Source organism: Bidens hawaiensis, unplaced genomic scaffold, assembly GCF_021521415.1.
Source record: "Bidens hawaiensis isolate Kalapana, Puna unplaced genomic scaffold, B.hawaiensis_p1.1 tig00016275_1, whole genome shotgun sequence".
Lineage (NCBI taxonomy): Eukaryota > Viridiplantae > Streptophyta > Magnoliopsida > Asterales > Asteraceae > Bidens > Bidens hawaiensis.
Window position 1 is genome coordinate 395,860 of NW_027492490.1, and position 18,455 is coordinate 414,314.

Consider the following 18,455-nt stretch of genomic DNA (forward strand, 5'->3'; position numbering starts at 1 on the left):
AAGGAGAGTATATATCAACTCTTTCAAATATATTAAAGTTTATCATATTTAGTTTCTTGTGTTTTTTTATCAAGGATTGCTGCGGGTTTTTATGAAACTTAAGTTTGATTGTTACGGGTTAAAAGTTGGTTAATAGATCGTTTGGTACAAATTAACTACATTTGGCTCAAATTTGTTACGAGTAAAAATGGGTAATCTGAATATTTTTAAAATATTGAGAATGCAAATAGATTTATTGTTAAATTAGTTACGTGTTCAAAGTTTTGACTTGAAAATGTAAAACAAATCAAAGTTAGAATTTTAAACGTGACTGGGTTTCAAATTTATTTTTAAGAACATATTTGGAAATAGTCAATATTCGGGATTTTGCACGTTGGGTATTTTTCCCTTGACTATTAAAATTTAAGAAAAGTGACAAGCACTTCCGACGTGCCACCTCAAGGCCTGTAAATGCTTTTAACTTTTATCAAATTAAAAAAATTTGTGTCAACATTGATTTTTCCTTTAAAAGTGATCAGAATATTTTATGTGAAGCATGACGTACAAAATTATATTCAACTGAAGCAAAACATTCACAAAATTGAACGGGTTAACATGTTATTTTTTTTTCAATTGCCAAAGTCGAGAAACCCCTCAAAATTATCAAAAAAAAATTTATGATGTCGCTCAAAACCTATTATTATATGAGAAGTATTCTTTAAAATTTGTTCCATAACTAAATATATTTCAATTACACATATATGATACTGAGAATAAATTTTCAATAGATGGAGTGTTCTTTAGTATGTTTTTGCACGTGCATTATTTTTTAATGAAGTTCATTTTTTTAAAAATCACTTTGTGATGTAAATAAAATCAATTTATATATATTGATACAAGCATAGATGTAATACATTTTTATATGCACATTATGTATTACTTTATTTGTAACTTAATTATTTGTATCATTCCGTGTGCTACACGGGCTTTAAAACTAGTAATCAAATAAGCCCATTTATAATAAACTTGTTTAAACCCAACAAAATGTTTCTTTTACTTGATGCCCAAAAAAAAGTTCGTCTTTGACCCAAATTTTTTTTCGTCTTTTCGGAGCCGGCCCTGACTATGATTTATTGCTAATCTTCCTATGAAACAATTTATTTTTAGAAAAACTCTCCTCTATATTAAACCATATAACTATATAAATATAAGTTGGCCATTAACATCTAAATTCTCTACAAAACCGGTTGACCGTTACATTATCTTATAATATACGGATTAAGTATTAACTAATAACGTAACATGTTTATTAGACTATATTAAAACACTTTCTTTTTCCAAAACACGTATTTTCAAGTCTGATTATTTTATCGGTTTAAAAACTAAAAATAGTAAAACAATAACTATTTTCACACATTCAACGACTTGGAAAATCTAGAAGGGTTCAAACTTACAAGTCAGCCTTTATAGCTTAGTACTATATGAGTTGACATCAGATCCCCTTCACGAGGAAGTTGCCCTCATTGTATCTCGCCTACCACAAAAGACCATGTGGTCCATGTCAACATTACGAACCGGTTTATTATTATTATTATTATTATTATTAAAAGAATAAAAAAAGAACTTTTTAACACCTCTATAATCTTCAATATTCCACGCCTTTCTCCACTACAAAATTCACACACAAATAAATCATTCAATAACTCTACAATTAAGAAGTCATGTTTAGAACTATGAGCACCAGGAGAGTTCACCGGGGATACGAACAATTGATCAGCGAATCAACCGTCAACGATCAAACACCCGAAGCTAAGATGATGAGATCCACAACATTGCCTGCCAACTTCTTTGGTGAAATACCAATGAAGGTTGATTACATTGAGAAGCAAGTGAAGAAAGTGAGCAAGATCCACCCGCTGTTTAGCTTGTTCGAGAGGAGGACCCGTAAGAAGAAGGCGGCGGCTAAACCCGAGTTCTCAAGGTACATGCAGTACCTCAAAGAAGGAGGTATCTGGGAAGCCAATTCAATTAAGCCTGTAATCTACTAAGTGTCGAACTGAAGATATATGTACAAATGCAATCGTGTATTGAATTTATACGTTTTCGATACCATATTTTGTGTTTCATATTGTATCATGTGATGTATATTGTAGTTTGTAAACATTTGGTGTTCCCGATTTGTTAATATATTTTACTTTGCATCTATGTTCCTGCTTTCTTTCTAACCAGCACCAAGCTTAAGACCTTATAAAGGAGGTTTAGACAGTAACTTGTAAAAACACTAAAGACACCAAGCTTAAGGTTTTAAGTTTCGACTATATATAAACGTCTAATGATGGAGAATTGGAGATAATGGTAGCCTAGTGGGCCCTTAATTCAAAAAAAACTTTTTTACATTATGATATTTAAACATTTTTTTATATTAATAGCGGGCTTTATTAAAAAATATGTGTGTCAATATTTCCTATCTCCGAACTTAACATGTCACATATTAGATTACTGATCTACTACTACACATCAATGTACATATATTGATCTAGATACCAACCAGTTATTCTATGCTCAACGCGTTCATTTTGATGATTTTGTGTTTTTCATCTCTTCTCTTTTAGTCTAAAAACAATCATGTGGGCAAAAGTGCATGATCGAACATCGGGTTAGGAGCGAACTTTAGTTTTTGGTTAACTAATCTGTTCATTTGAGTATAAATATTAAATAGGATAGGATATTAAGCATTAAGTCATGTGCATACTGCATAGTAGGGGTGGCAAAACAAACCCAAATGAGTTGTTTTAGGTCAATATGAATAATTTTTAAAAAATAAAGTGCTATTTTCGTCCTTATGGTTTGTCAGATAATGCGAATTTAGTCCAAAAAGTTTTTTTTTTGCATATGGACCATCCACGTTTCCCAGTTACTGCCAATTACATCCAAATCACTAACTCCGTTAAATTTTATCGTGAAGTCATGGGCAAACGTGTCTTTTCACTCCTTCTTTATTATAATACTTATTTAAGTGAACTGCGGTTTTCGTCCCTCTGGTTTTTCAAAATCTGCAGTTTTAGTCCAGTAATTTTAAATTTGCAATTTTCTTTCCTATGATTTCATTTCACTTGCAATTAAACCCGAATTCCCTAATCTCGTTAAGTATGGTCGTTAAACTCATCAGCGTGCCCTTTACCTGAGGGGCAGTTTTGTTTCTTCTTTTTTCCTTTTCCCCAAATACACCCCACCCCTCACGCGTTGAGGGTCGAGAATTAGGACTAAGGTTTATTTAGGAAGAAAAATGACAAAAATGATCGTCACATGATGGGCACGCAAATGGGTTAACAACCGGACTTAACGAGATTAGAGAATTCAGGTTTAATTGCAAGTGAAATAAAGTCATATGAAAGAAAATTGCAAATTTAAAACCACTGGAATAAAACTGCAGATTTGGACAAACCAGAGGGACGAAAACCGCAGTTCACTTAAATAAGTATTATAATAAAGAAATTGTGAAAAAACATGTTTGCCCTAACCTAACGATAAAATTTAATAGGGTTAGTGATTTGGATGTAACTGGCAAGAACTGGGAAACGTGGAGGACAAAAAATAAACTTTTTGAACTAAATTCGCAGTATTTGCCAAGCCACAAGGACGAAAATGGCACTTTTAGAATGGGTTATGATAGATCAAAAGAATTTTTCAAGGTCAAGATGGGTTGGGGAAATGTTAATGACTTTTGATTATGGGTCAGAATGTGTTTGTTCATGGGTTAGAATGAACTAAAACAAGCTTAATTCAATTTTATTTTAAACAAACTCACGAAACCGAATAGAAACCGAGAAATCGAAACCGAAATCATTGAAACCGCATAGATACCAAAACTGACCGAAATGAAAAAAAAAGCAAAACCGAACCGAAGTGAAAAAAAGCAAAACCGAACCGAAAAAACCCAACAAAAATCGAACCTGAACCGATACAAAACCGGGGTTTTTTTATATGAACGAGGATGACGAGGGAAACATTTTAGTTATTTTACATTTGACTTTTTTTATTTATATTTTGAGTTATTATTATTTTATTAATTTTTTTGAATTTTTTTAGGAGTTTTTGAAACTCTTCGTATTTTAACATACACGTGGATTAAGATGGGTTAGCTTTACCCATCTTGACTCATACTTATCATAACTTTTTATTTTAAAAATCCATCCTAACCCATATCCATTCTAACCCATCATCCAAACCCAATCCAACCCTCTCACATTGTCACCTCTACTACATAGTACAATTTTTAGTTGATACTTTTTGTAACCTACCAAGTTTTTTACCGAACAATAATAATAATAATCTGACCGATTATAAAAATTATTTTAATGAAATTAAGTAGTACACTAATGAATGTTTATTATTAACCAAAGAGGGTAAGAGGATGCCAATCTTTTATGAAAAACGCATCGTGTTAAAAGCTCAAAAATTGTGGTGGTGATGCGTTGATTGTAATGATAGCTGCATTCATGTCATTTTGTTATAAGGATCATCATAGTATCAAACTATCAATCCTTGTCTTTCGTTTAGTTTTAAAACAACAAATAAAATAGAGAAAATTATGATTTATGCCAATGTGCCAACTATGCAGGTCTAATTCTTATATTGATTGATATATGCCTTCGTGCTTTTCCGGCGGGCTTTCTTGTGCCCTTCTATCAGTTCACCCTTCGTCGGCAAGGGTAATTTAGTAATTAAATAATTAATAATAATAACAATAATAATAATAATAATAATAATAATAAAACCAAACCCCTTTTCCTCCACCCCTATCCCCACAGGCCACAACCATCATTTTCCTACAATCCTCCCAGATATGCAAAAAAAAACCTAAACCCGGAACTCGACCCGAAGTAAAACCCGGAACCGGTTGTTTTATACCCGGGTTTTAATACCCGAACTCGTACCTGACCCTACCCGTAGGGGGGTATGCATTTCAATACCAAAACCCGTACCCGAACGGGGCCCAATTTGTACTCGGTAATACCTGAAAAACCTGAACCGGTTCTATACCCGGACCCTGTTTTTTCAATACCCGAAAACGGGTTTTTCAAACACCCGATCTATATCCGAAATTACCCAAAAATTACCTGAAAATACCCGAAAATACACCAAAAAAGTGCAACACCTTAAAAAAATCTAATCTATACCCGAAAAATACCCGAAAAAAAATCCGAAAAAACCCAAAAATAGGGTTTTTTCAATACCTGGAAATAGGATATTCATATTCCCAGTTCAATATCCGACCTGAACCCGATACATAGGGTATGATTTTTAGAGGCAATACCTGGACCCAAACCCGACCAGGGTATTGCCAATACCAGATTTTCCAATACCCGGTCATACCCAAACCCGATTCCATACCCGAAACCAGGTATTTGAAAAATCCCGATTTGTGCACCTCTAATCCTCCCTACCACCATTCTTCCTCACCACTCATCTCCCGCCACCCTCCAACAGCACCACCATCATCGCTTATACACACTCATATACATACAGTTTGTGCTTCTTGTTTTAATTTTTTCCATAATCGTCAGCATTAGTATAACACCGTAGTTGAAGATTCACCGGAGTTTAAGACTCAAAGGTTAAATCATTTCCATTCGTCACTAGCATAACGAAGGTGAAGGTTGTAAACTCGTGCTCTGGTTGCTGGAAGAGAGTAGGTTTAACCATATTCCGGTGTTGTTGCGGCGCTATTTTCTGCACTGAGCATCGGTACCCTGACCGTCACGACTGTAGTTACGATTACAAAGAGTGTGTTTGGGATTGCTTATTTAAGTGAAAAAGAACTTTTTGTTAAAAGGATTTATTAACTTATAATTTTTTAAAAAAAATGTTTGGATTAACTTATGTGTTGGAGAAAACTAAAATGACTAAAAATGACACTCTTTTTTAGAAAGAGTGGGTTTTGAGGCTAGAGGAGTGTAATAGGCTGAATCAAACTCATTAAGTTAATAAGTTACATATTCCTAACTTTTCAAAACACGTATTTTGTCTTCTTCCTAATTAAAATACATAAGACCTTATGGTTTGCCATACATTTTATACATCTTATTAAATTTTGAAAAAGTTTATAAGTTATAAGTTGATGAAAATAAGGAATTATCAAACCTCCGGATATGAGGCGAACACGAGGGACAATTCGGTGGTCAAAGATGGCAAAACTGTTAGGATTTAAGTTATTTTTAAAAAATTCCATGTATGTTTTCAGAATTTGACATTAAGCCTTGATCTGTTTTACTTGTTATTATCATTGGTGAAGATGAAATTGAATGAGTGGTGAAGATGAAATTAAATTAAATCTTTAGTGAAGATGAAATTGAATGAGTGGCACTCTACCTAGGGATGTTTTTCGGGTAAGGTAAAGTTTTAAATTTAGACATGAAACCCAACACAAATATCTCACGGTTTCTTCAGGTTCAGGTAATTTCGGGCTGAGTAATCGGGTTTCAAGAATCTTAGGAAAAAAAATCACATTGCTAAATTTAAATTTAGCATATTCTTTTGTACTCATAATGTAAATAAACCAATACTAAAACAAAAATAAAACGATAAAACATTAAAACATCATAGAAAGAGTAAAATTTAACAAAGTTCAATTATCTATACTATATATAAAGCATGAGTTAGGGACCTCTTAAATTTTAAGAGGTACCAAATTCATTGTTTTATATACAACACATAATGCATCAAAAATTACAAATTAGGGGTAATTAAGTCTTTACTCACAAAAATATATACACACAACTTTGGTTCCTCAACTTCCTTACCTTTTTTGTAAAGTTTAATAATAGTTACACATATGCCCCTTAATTCAAAACCAACCACCCTTCGACTTTATAACGTCCATAACTTTTTCACACGTTAATATTTTTTCAAAAAAATTACATCATTAAACGAACATTTTATTCTCTTTAATTTGGGTATAATATGGCTATAGTTTTTAGTTTTAACAAGTTAGGATGTTACGTTTGCCATTTAGAACCGGGTAACAAGTCGAGTCAGGCGAGTTCTGAAAGTACAATAGGGTCGGAATGAGTCGATACATATATGGTTATGGTTCGGGTTCGAGTAGAAATGGGCCAGATCAAAACGTTGTCGAGTTGGTACGGGTTTGGGGCAAAAACGGGTTGGTTTAAAAAAATGATTTATTTCAAATTATTGTATATTACAAATTACTGTATATTGGTTAAGCATGTTTTAATGTCGGTAACGTGCATTCCCGTCCGGTTACGCATGTTCAATCTTCAATTACACGCAAATGGCTTTGCACAAGTTACACGACCAATTTTAGGCTACGTGCGCACTGTCATCAGTTGACGTATGTACCGACACGGACTATGCGCTTATTGTAAAGTTGCGCGCGCGCCCCGCTGCATTGCGCGGGCACCCCGCTAGTGATAAATAAGACTGACATATCCGTCTTAAGTATGTCGTGATTAAGGTGTTGGATTATAGTTGTTTTTAATCCTAAATTGAAACATTAATAAACAATAAACAACCAATTCATAATAAATGAAACGAGGTATGCTTAAATACATGTGATTTTGTAAATGCCTCCTAAGAAATTCGTAATTTGTTAAATAAGAATAGGTTCAAGGTATGCTTAAATACATGTGATTTTGTAAAAGCCTCCTAAGGAATTCGTAAATTATTAAAATAAGTTTTTATAATAGATGTTCGATTTAAGTTTTGTTGTTCAATTTTAAAGTTTCGTGAGGAAGAATGAAGTTTGTTGAAATGACTGATGAAAGGATGGGGATGGAATCGCTAGAGAATTTTCACCATATACTTCAACCATGAAATCGAACAAATCTCCATTTGCATGAACCTCCCCCTCCAACCATGTCTACTATTGCGAACAATATTGGGCCTCTCATCACCTGTGACGACCTTATGGTATCCCAATAACCACCAAACGATCAAGGGTAATGGGATCAAGAAGAAAGGCATGAATGGTTTACTTGTAAGGTTGGAGGGATCGATGGTGTTGCGAGGTAAGAGGAATGTGATCTTTACTTAGGGAAGATATTGAGGTTGACCTATTAGTGCAAACTGGGGGGGGGGGGGGGGGGGGGGGGGGGGGGTTAAGTATCTAATATCCTCAAGTGGGTCTTTCAATTTATTTTTTTAAATGAAGAAAAATACAGAGATCTAGTAGGATATGCTCTCTTTATGAATCGGTATTGGAAACGACTGACCAAGTTTTACAGGTTGCTCGATACATACGGTGGTGTGGGATCATTTAAGTCGGTGGTGCAAAGTTCGGCCGATTTTTGGGTTCTCAGTGAGAGACATTCTGGAAACTTATAACTAAGTGGGTTTAAGGGATAAAGAAAAGAAAGTTTTTCATGTATACTGATCATAGCTGCTTGGAGTGCATGAAAAGCGAAAAATGAAAAGTTGTTCGGAAGGAAAGGTGTCAAGATTGAAGAAATTATTGGGGAAGTTAAAGCACTCGGCTTTCTCTGGCATAACCATAGATGTAAAAGGCAATTAGTAGATTAGTCAAATTGATGTAATTTTAGTTTCACGTAGTTTGGTGGTTTTTGGCGAGTTGTTGCCGTGCCTTTTCTCTGATCAAGTAAAGCACATGTCAAGGGGTGGATAAAAGACCAAGGATGGAGTCCACGTAACTTTGGAATAAGATTCGATGTCATTCACTTGGATGCCCTTACAGAACATAGTTTGAACCCATCTCTGAGAGCTTTAGTCTCAGCCATCATATTAGTAACATAGACGGATTGTGGAGGGGAGGGTGTTTTTGGCGTTTTTTACTTGGCTAAGATGAAAAAATAATTAAATAAATAATAAATTATAAAGTATGAAAGACAACAAAAATGGGCTAAAATATTGAATTTGATCCAACCACATAAAATATCGTAATTTAGATAATATTAACTTTTTATCTCTTGACTCAAAATTCTTTTTAACAATAGGTGGATGAGTGCGTAACTACTATGTGTTTACTGTTTAGACATCTAGATTTATATGCATGTGACATCATCAACTTGTAGTTTGAAAGTCAAAGCACTTCCATGTTTAGTGGCATGTGAAAGTCGCATGTTGCTTTTGATAAAAGTCAGGCTAGACACTTTAATTTGAGGAATATGATGAACATATGGCTTAATATCATAGGATGATGGTTAAAATTTAATATTTTTGATGGTTGAAACTTGATTTAAGAGAAAACAGTATTGCATTTTCTTTTGATGATGTTTTTGAATGAGTGAAGCTGTGAGAGTCAAAATTATTATGGATGATTTTTAAATGTTGCTTACAAAATGATAAATATAGACTAATAATTTTAACTTTGAATACATTATTTCTTAAATCAAACGTTTACCATATCAAAGGTGTTATCTCATATAATATAAATTGTCAAAGGTCCAAGTCACAAGTTTTCAATATAATAAACACACGAAGGTCATAAGTCATGTTAACTAGAGGAAGACAAAAGAATATTTCAATATACAATTTATTCAGAAAATCTCACATCACACGCAACTTCCTAGAACATTACCTCATCTTAATTAACGCCAACCATACACGACCATTTTACAAACTTTGAAAAATCTTTCCACGCCTATATAACCATCACCTTTCCAACTCTTTCCCTACACAATTCAGGAACCATGTTTAGAGCCATGAGTTTGAGGAAAGTTCACCGGGGATACGAGCCCCTAGTCAGCGAATTCGATGTCGATCCATTAATATTATCCTCGGACCCTAAGATGTTCCGGTCCACAACGTTGCCTACACACTTCTTTGGTGATAAACCGGTGAAAGTCGTGTTGGAACCTAAAAAACTGCCGAAAGTAGAGTCAATAGAGAAGAAGGCAAAGAAGGCGAGCAAACTCGATCCGCTTTTTAGCTTGTTTGAGAGGAGGAGCAGGAGGAAGAAGGCAACGGCTAAGCCCGAGTTCTCGAGGTACATGCAGTATCTTAGGGAAGGAGGTGTTTGGGCTGCTAATTCAGATAAGCCGGTTATATACTGATTTGTTTGAAATTGAAAGATCGATTAAGTGCATAGCGTGTGAAGTTGTTACTTGATACCATGAGTTTTTGTTCAATACATAAGCATTTATTTGTTCTTTTTATTGTGATACGAATATCAACCATATAATTTGCCCCTCTTTTTCTCTAGTTGTATCTAATAAAAAATGTGTACAAATTTTGTATGGATTAGAAGGTTGTCTGCTTGTTGCAACAAGATTTTATATGTGCGAGATGTTTGTTTTTGGATCAACGGAAATGAAACCCGGGTAAATGTTTATAAATTTAAGAGGAAAATCCAACGAAAAGAAAATGAGACATTAACACATCTTATGACAAATTTCAAATAAGTGATAGTTCGCCGACAACATCTAGCAGGAATACCAGCGCAACGCAACTGGATAAATGGTTTGTATCTAATCCAACCTATACAAACCAACTATTAATATTGTGCGTATTTAAATTTATATTATTAGATACAGATTAAGATTAAGGTATAGAGAGGTGTCGGTGTGATTTCCGACTTTAATAATTCTAACTTGGCTAAAATAATAAAATTTACATAAAACTCAATTTTTTTAAAAAAAATATAGGATAAAACTAAAATAAATCACATTTAATAAAGCATGCTCATTTTAATACATGTATTTATGATTTGTTAGTTATTAAAATGGATTGAATGAAGTGGATTGAGTGTAGAACTAGTGACTAAGAATCTATTTTACCCTTTCAAAAAAGTTGTAATTACTTATAGTGAATGCATTAGGTATTACATATAGTAAATGCATTACTTATTACACCATATGAATAAAAAATTATAAAACTCTTAAAATAAAAAAAAATCTTAAGATGTCCTTCCTAAATGTTTTATTTAATAATATAGTAAGTGTAATATACATATATATTTATTCTTGTATAGTGTGTCAGAAGCACCTCAAGTCACTAAAAGCATTAAAGCACCGAACACACTAGTGGACTTATGAATTTATTTATTGCCTATAGGCCACATGAAAAAATATTAAGCCCGATAACCGGAAACTGCATATCAAAGATGCGTATATGTAGGATTATGCTTGTGCTCATTCATATATCATTCATACATAACTTATATCAACTAACAATAATCGTATCTAGTAAGATTTTACATATAACAAATTTATTAGTAGGGTATGAAAAAATGGGATGTAAGCAAACTATACATTAATCCCAAAGAATAAAGAAGCTCCAAGCACGATATATGATGCATAACTTATGCCCTAATGAAAGGGTATCACTTTATAGTGTTTAGCCTTCCTAATTAAGTATCAACTAAAATATAGGTTGGTTGTACTTGTTGGGCCTTCGATCAACTAAAAGTTCCATTAACATGTGTTTTTGATATGGAGCATTGAAATTTAAAGATTTGAAGTACGGATTTTTATTATCTTTTATTTAAAATTGAATTTCGTTAATTACTATTTAAACTATTGAATTTGAATTTATGAGAACTTTGTTGTTGAACTTTTTGGTCCATTTTGAGACATGTGATTGCCGATTGCTATTAAACATTAATCTTGTATTAAAATCAAAGATTATGGGAATATATAAAGTATGTTACGCTTGTAGTTGAAGTTTAAGTTTAGTTTGTTTGATTGTTTTTTTTACGTTTGTATGGTTTTGTTAGGTTTGTTCGGTCATGCGATACAGAGAATTGAGTTTAATAGATCAACTCAAATGGGCTCTCATGGATATATGAGTTAATATGGGCTAGCGTTATTTTGTTTTGGGTAGTGCATTGAATATATCAATAAATATGGGTAACATTTTGGTGGATCAAATTCTAATTTTGTTTTAGATAATGCATTGGACTGTGTGCATGAAATCATGTGAAACAAAATATTGCTTATCTAAGCATTTCCAGTTAAGTATGGTCAAGTCACAGAAAATAAATAAAATTAAAGCCCAAAACTTATAGCATTAAACTTAGGTCTATTAGTTAAAAAGACCATCCTACTTTGATGAATATTAATAACTGAAAGAAATACATCTTTTTTTTTTGTTGCGTAAGCCCAAGCAAGATTTTGTGAATAGCCCAAGCAAAAGTTTCGTGAACATAAAATAAACCCAAGTTGCCAAACTAATTTACAAACAAATAGAAAAGTCTTACTCAACTCTCGATTTAAGTGGCGCAGAGTCAAAGACACAGAAAGCTGAAATTATTGATTACATTTTGGCCCAAATGAAATCCAGTCGGTTCTGCATTTTGACTTTACTAGCTACTGTTAAGATTTTAAATTTTAGTTCTAGATTTGTTTAATTGCTAATTGTATGTTAAAATGTGCCAACATTTTAAAAGACAAGTATCGTCCCGAAATTATTGTAGTGTCTTAAATTTTTCGAAAAGCAAAGTGACTAAAATATCTCACAACTTTAACTCCTGTGCAAACACAAAAAAAATTCCATCAGGGTCGGGTTTTTTTTTGCACATATGTCCATCAACTTAATTTTTGTTTTCGGGTATGACCAAAAAATAAAATGCAGTGCCATGAAAAAGTTCATAATAAAAATACATAATTCCAGAAATTTTGCATAAATCCTCTTAGAGAATAGGAGGTTTTTCAAAATAGTGTAAATCTATGAGTGGGATTAATGGGTGTGTACCATCGTCCGAAAAACTATGAGGTCAATCGATTTTCAATTATATACGTAACATATAAAAAAATAAGTGTGGAGTTGTTTGATCTGGTCTTCTTTCATAGGGTGGGCTCACATTGTCTCCAACCATGCTCCTTCCATGCCAATTATAGATGATATAGATAATCTTTCTTGAGATTCTACAAATCCGATTTACTTCTTCAAATAATATATTCTTGCTATAAGGTGCGTTACCATTATGTGGTCATAATTGAGACTTAAGGTTGTTTCTAATGAAGTACCAAGTCAGTCACATGTCATAATGAGAGTATTTGTGAATTTACATTAGAAAGTCTCCCTAAGAATAATTAAATGCCGTAGAAAGATAATGTTTTCTTTTATAAGAAAATAATCAAATCCATTTGTGAAGAAACTGGCAGGGATGCTTAAGGTTTTTACTCTAGACGTTACATCTGAAAAGGAAAAACAAAAGGTTGTGGTTTAGGGGACCCGGGGTGGAGCGTGACCATCCTCCATCACGCGTGATGGCCTCACGCACACCGGTGTGTCATCACGCGTGATGGGGGGTGTTTGTGTGATGGCTATCAAGCTGTGAGGGGGTGGTTTCCAAGAAAATATGAACGTTGAGGGTTTTGACCACACCACACCACACCACAAAAAAAATTCATATCACACCACACCTCCACCCCTACCAAATTTCATCAAATGTGATGGATTTGGACTGGGTGACATGGCACACCACCATTAGATGTGGTGGGTGATGAAAGTTGAACCATCCCCTCCTCCCTTATTGATGTGCTATGTTTTAATAGAATTAATACTCCTAAAAGCTAAAACATATGTAAGCAACCGGTTATTGATGTCCTCGGTCTAGTTAGGGAATAAGCTATGACTTTATAAGTTAATCAAACTCAAAAACTAGAGAACGTGAAAGCTCAAAAAAGATTAATATTTTTCGGAAATAATCGCAATATCTTGATATTTTCTTTATTAGAAGAAGAAAAGAAAGAGTTTCAGACAAATCGAATTTGATACTTGTTCAACGATGTCCAACTTCAAGTTAACTTTTCAACTAATTTTGGCTTATTCCTAACTCATCACGTAATAATGCCTGAATAAAATATGTTTTAGATCCAACGAGTTAATTTTTTTAATGTATATTAAACGTGGTAACATACAAAAATAAAACCTTATAACTAAGGCGTGGTTTGATTTTGATAACTTATAAAAAGACAAAACTGTTTATTTTAATTTAATTATATACAATAAATGTTAAATGGTATTATCTTTTAGTTTTTTTCTATAATTTGAATATCACTTGGTTAATTTATTGACTTTTATTTCCTTTGCTAGTTCTACTAAAATTATTTTATACTACAGACAAAAATCAATTTGTCATGCTACAAAATGTTTCTGTACATCTCAAGATGTTTAACTGCGTACAACCCTGTCATCCTATTTCTATACCGATTCCCCCGAGTTTGCTGGTTGCTGCCAAAATTCCCAATTCGAACGGCAGAACCTTCGTTCATGGCATGGTGAACCGATGGATTCTACACTTTTACTCACATATTATTATGATATTCTGGAGAAGAGAAAACCCCACCAGTTTTGCATAGACGAATTTCTCACACTGTTTCAAATAAATTTAGAAAAGAAAACATAATTAACATGTAGACAATGTTTTAATATTATTCTTTGGAACTAAACGTTACCGGAAACGATGTTATCGGTACACTTGATTTGTCTAATTGTGTCTTCATCTAATGCACTTTATCTTATTCTAATTTGATAAACGTATAAATATAATACATTGATAATCATTCCTCAATCATACTGAAACGATTATTCTCAACTTGCTAATTACTAGATATTCGCGTTTGTGCTGGAAATTTTCTGCTAATGATTCCGTGACTAAAATACATATATTATGTTCATGATAAAATAAATTAATAACTCATGCCTGTCCCTTTGTAAGTTTGCATCGCCCACCAATAAAGACCATATCCCATAATTCCGTATGAAGTTAAAGTAGGGTTTCTTAATTCTTATTATTGCTATGTTCCTTGCCTATATATAAAACCATTTATCATCCACTAGCTTTACTAAACACACACACTTTAGTAACCATGTTTAGGGCTATGAGCACGAGGAGAAACAACAAGGGATACGAGCCCTTGGTTATCGGCGGAGCCCCGGTCGACGAACTACTGTCCGAAGCTAAGATGATCCGATCCAAGACGTTGCCCACGAGGTTCTTCGGTGATTCAGCGGTTACGTTTGAGGCTGAACTGAGAACGCCCGCGAGAGAACATAACGTGGACAAGCAAGTGAAGAAGGCTAGCAAGGTTCATCCGATCTTTAGTATATTTGAGAAGCGAGGCCGAAGGAAGAAGGCGACGGCTAAACCCGAGTTCTCAAGGTACATGCAGTACCTTAAGGAAGGAGGTATTTGGAATGCTAATGATCCTAAGCCTGTGATCCATTGATTGATATATTGTAAAGGTGTACGTTATTAAAATGTTTAGTTAACCGTGTTGGGAACTATGAGGTTGATTAAGTGATAAAATCATCAAATGGTGTTGTAAAATGGGGAAACTTTCGGTTGTTTTCGATTACTTGAGTATTATGTTTTGACTTTTGAGCCTTCGGTTGTCTCCGAATACTTTAGTTTAATACTACCATTAGACTATCCACTATGCCAGCTAGGGGCATCGAAGCCCCTCCACAGTGTCACGTCTGCGTCACGTAAGCATCGGGGGCAACGAAGCCCCAATCAATAATGTCTCGATGTGGTTTAAAGCCCATTGACGCCCCTATTACACATACACACATATGTATGTATGTGTGTGAGAGAGATGGAGCCCATTGGCGCCCATCGTTATGAAGCCCCCACCCTCCGTGCCCCCACCTTTTGCGCCCCCTCCCGGCGTTGTTTTGCACCCTTGGCGCCCCAAGGCAACCCCCAAGGGCGTCCATAGCATATGGTCTTAGGGGTGTGAGCCAACACGCAGAAAGCGTGAACTTAGCTTGTTTTAAGCTCTTTTTCTAAAGTTTGAGTTTTGACTCGTGAGTTGTTTTCAAGCTATTATTCATTCCAAGCTTGGCTCGTAATTACCAGTTAATTAAATTTTATATATTCTTAATACTTGTATAAGTTGTATATATCTTTTAGTTATAATATATACTATATTATATAACTAGTTTTTATCCTTCGTATTATAGAGTTGTTTTACATTATTCATTTCTTATATTTATATGTTTTTTGAGATTTTAATTTTATTTATTGTAAGAAAATTAATAATATATCTAGGATTTGATGATGAAAGTGTTTCACAAATAAATGAGATGTTATTACCCGGTTTAAAAGCTATCTTGGTTTGGTGTGACCCATGGCCCGCTTATTTTTTTACTATAAAATTGTTTTTAAATTATAAATAATATCTTATATAAAAAATATCAGATATTTATTTTTAGTATATCCCAATTTTATAATATTTTCATATAAACTATTTGGTGAGATTAATTTTCAATTTAATGAGATGATATAACCCGTTTAAGGGTTATGTGTGTTTGGTGAGACCCATGCCCGGCCGTGAATTCGGGTCAAATGCATGAGAAGCCTTCATTTACAAATAAAGAAATCTGGTGGCTTAAGAGAATGTAGGGGCAGCCAGCGAGCTTTTAAAGATTTCGTTTATATATATTTAAGATTAAGGGTGGTGGGAATAGGGCTCGAGATGGGTCCACCGTTGCGCAGGTTGTGCGAGAACACCGTCCCGTCTCTGATTGTATCGACCAAAAACTTGATTATGGGCTTAGTACTCGTTGCCCTCCTACCTGTTCACCAACGGTTCTCATGACCGTTCAACGGTCAAATTTTTCTTCAAAAAACAATTTTGTTTATATATTAAACAAACCAATTAACCACTTTACACACAAATCATTCAACATTCTCTCCCATATAATTGTGGTTGTTGTACAATAGAGAAACGTCAGCGAATCCAGGAGTTTTGTTCGATGGAGTAGCTATTGGTGAACGTCTTAATATTGTGACGACATTTGATTTGTAATATGCAGATGCGGATTACATCTACAGACATCTGTAAAAGAAGACGTGGATCAAATATCTGTAGTCTGCAAGAATAATATTGGTGGATGGTGATAGTGGTGGTGGACGATTGGTGGTAGACAGGGGTGGTGGTGGACGGTGATAGTGGTAATGGACGGTCGTGGTGGAGAATGGTGGATGGTGGTGGTGGACGATGGTGGGTGATGGTGGTTAGGGATGGGCATTTTGTCCCAAATACCCGTCATCGTATCTGTAAGCGTACCTGTACCGATTTAGCTTGTTCGATACAAATATTGGTACTCATTTTTGTTGAATTTTGGTGTAGGTGCAATCATGTATAGGTACGGTACGGGTATATTTGGTATTTTGTACCTGTTTGGAGTATATAAAGGTTTAATTAGGATTCTTCATATTTAATATATAAAATAAATTGTCCAACATGTTATTGTTGAAAAACAAACAAGTCACTCAAAGTTGGCGAGCGAATTAAGGTTCTTCAATACGATCTTATCATAAAACCAACGGACAATTTGGTACATGTACTAATTTTGTACCCGTCACGTACATGTGAAAGTATCGATACCCGGACTAATTCAGGTTGTTTATTACTCTTACCGGTATCGGTTTCAACATTGTAAAAGATTTGAAAATAAAAAAGCAAGGTGGTACAAAAACGGAACTGTACCCCAATACCCGTACCCGTACTCGTACCATACCGAAAAATTTGGTATAAGTATTGGTACACGTTTTATTGATTTTTGGTACGAGTACAATCGGGTACGGATACGGATACATATACTTTCCCACGCTCATCCTTAGTGGTGGTGGTGGACGGTAGTGGACGGTGGTGGTGGGTAGTGAGTGTTGGTAGGGTGTGAATAAGTTGGATATTAGTTTATTTTTTATAACACTTTTCAGGTCTTTTTTTTAACAAAAAAAATATAAAAAAAAATTGTCTTCTGAGACTTATATCTACACGTCCGCAGACATAAGCTCACTGCTGACCTTTAAAGCAAAAATAAACAGAACCTTAATTCGCATAAAGCCTTTTTTATAGTCAATGTATAATATCTATACTATATATAATACACCAAACAAAGGTAAATTAAGACACCCATTTTTAAGTAATTTACAACACTTAAAGCATGAGGTACATGTGTTAGTAAGGGTAAATATGTCTTTTAAACACAATCTATTCAACTTACAAGTTTGGTCCCTCATCTTTAACCATATTATGTTTTTAATTTAACTTGTAAACTAACTTCCTACCCATGATTTTTAAACGACTATAGCCTTTTCATACGCTAATATTTTTATAAACAAGTTACACCATAAAAACGAGCATTTTATTCTCTTTAATTTGGATATAATATTGTTGTAATTTTTTTTCATTTTAAATAAATTAATATGTTACGTATAGGTGTTCAGTGTCGTTTTGATGGTTTTTAAGTTAAACTTGTGAGTCCAACCGTTAAGACTGATTTTTTGTCGTCCAAAACCAAACTCAACCATTGAAAGTTGAAACCGAATCGTTACTAACGGCCTGGTTCTAGTTTGGTTTCACAGTTTAAACTTTAATAATAAATTTAGTTTAAAATAATTAATAATGTAAGTGTATCATCAATGTTAACTAAAAACCAACATAATATGATACTTGAGATGATCATAAATAAAAAATGATAATTTTAGACACATAATTGGTGAATATTAATGGAAGATTTAGGACGTGAAATAATAACAA

At 33.9% G+C, this 18,455-nt stretch overlaps 3 protein-coding genes across 3 annotated transcripts; all 3 read left to right on the top strand.

Moving 5' to 3' along the window:
- Positions 1 to 1,712: 1,712 nt before the first annotated feature.
- Positions 1,713 to 2,027, top strand: LOC143551241 (uncharacterized). Its single transcript, XM_077041708.1, has one exon. It carries the CDS (start codon positions 1,713 to 1,715, stop codon positions 2,025 to 2,027), a length of 315 nt encoding a protein of 104 aa, XP_076897823.1.
- A 7,632-nt stretch (positions 2,028 to 9,659) lies between these two features.
- LOC143551242 (uncharacterized) lies at positions 9,660 to 10,010 on the top strand. Its single transcript, XM_077041709.1, has one exon. The coding sequence runs from the start codon at positions 9,660 to 9,662 to the stop codon at positions 10,008 to 10,010; it is 351 nt and encodes a 116-aa protein (XP_076897824.1).
- Positions 10,011 to 14,771: 4,761 nt separating this feature from the next.
- Positions 14,772 to 16,807, top strand: LOC143551243 (uncharacterized). The gene is made up of 2 exons (XM_077041710.1): positions 14,772 to 15,064; positions 16,723 to 16,807. Exons 1-2 carry the CDS (start codon positions 14,772 to 14,774, stop codon positions 16,805 to 16,807), a joined length of 378 nt encoding a protein of 125 aa, XP_076897825.1.
- The last annotated feature ends 1,648 nt before the right edge of the window (positions 16,808 to 18,455 follow it).

What these genes read in the sequence shown, in the direction of transcription:
- LOC143551242 (XM_077041709.1), top strand. Translation starts at nt 9,660, where the DNA reads ATGAGTTTGAGGAAAGTTCACCGGGGATACGAGCCCCTAGTCAGCGAA.
- LOC143551243 (XM_077041710.1), top strand. Translation starts at nt 14,772, where the DNA reads ATGTTTAGGGCTATGAGCACGAGGAGAAACAACAAGGGATACGAGCCC. An exon ending in GCTAAACCCGAGTTCTCAAG is followed by an intron (nt 15,065 to 16,722) that starts GTACATGCAGTA and finishes TGTAATATGCAG; the next exon opens with ATGCGGATTACATCTACAGA.
- LOC143551241 (XM_077041708.1), top strand. Translation starts at nt 1,713, where the DNA reads ATGAGCACCAGGAGAGTTCACCGGGGATACGAACAATTGATCAGCGAA.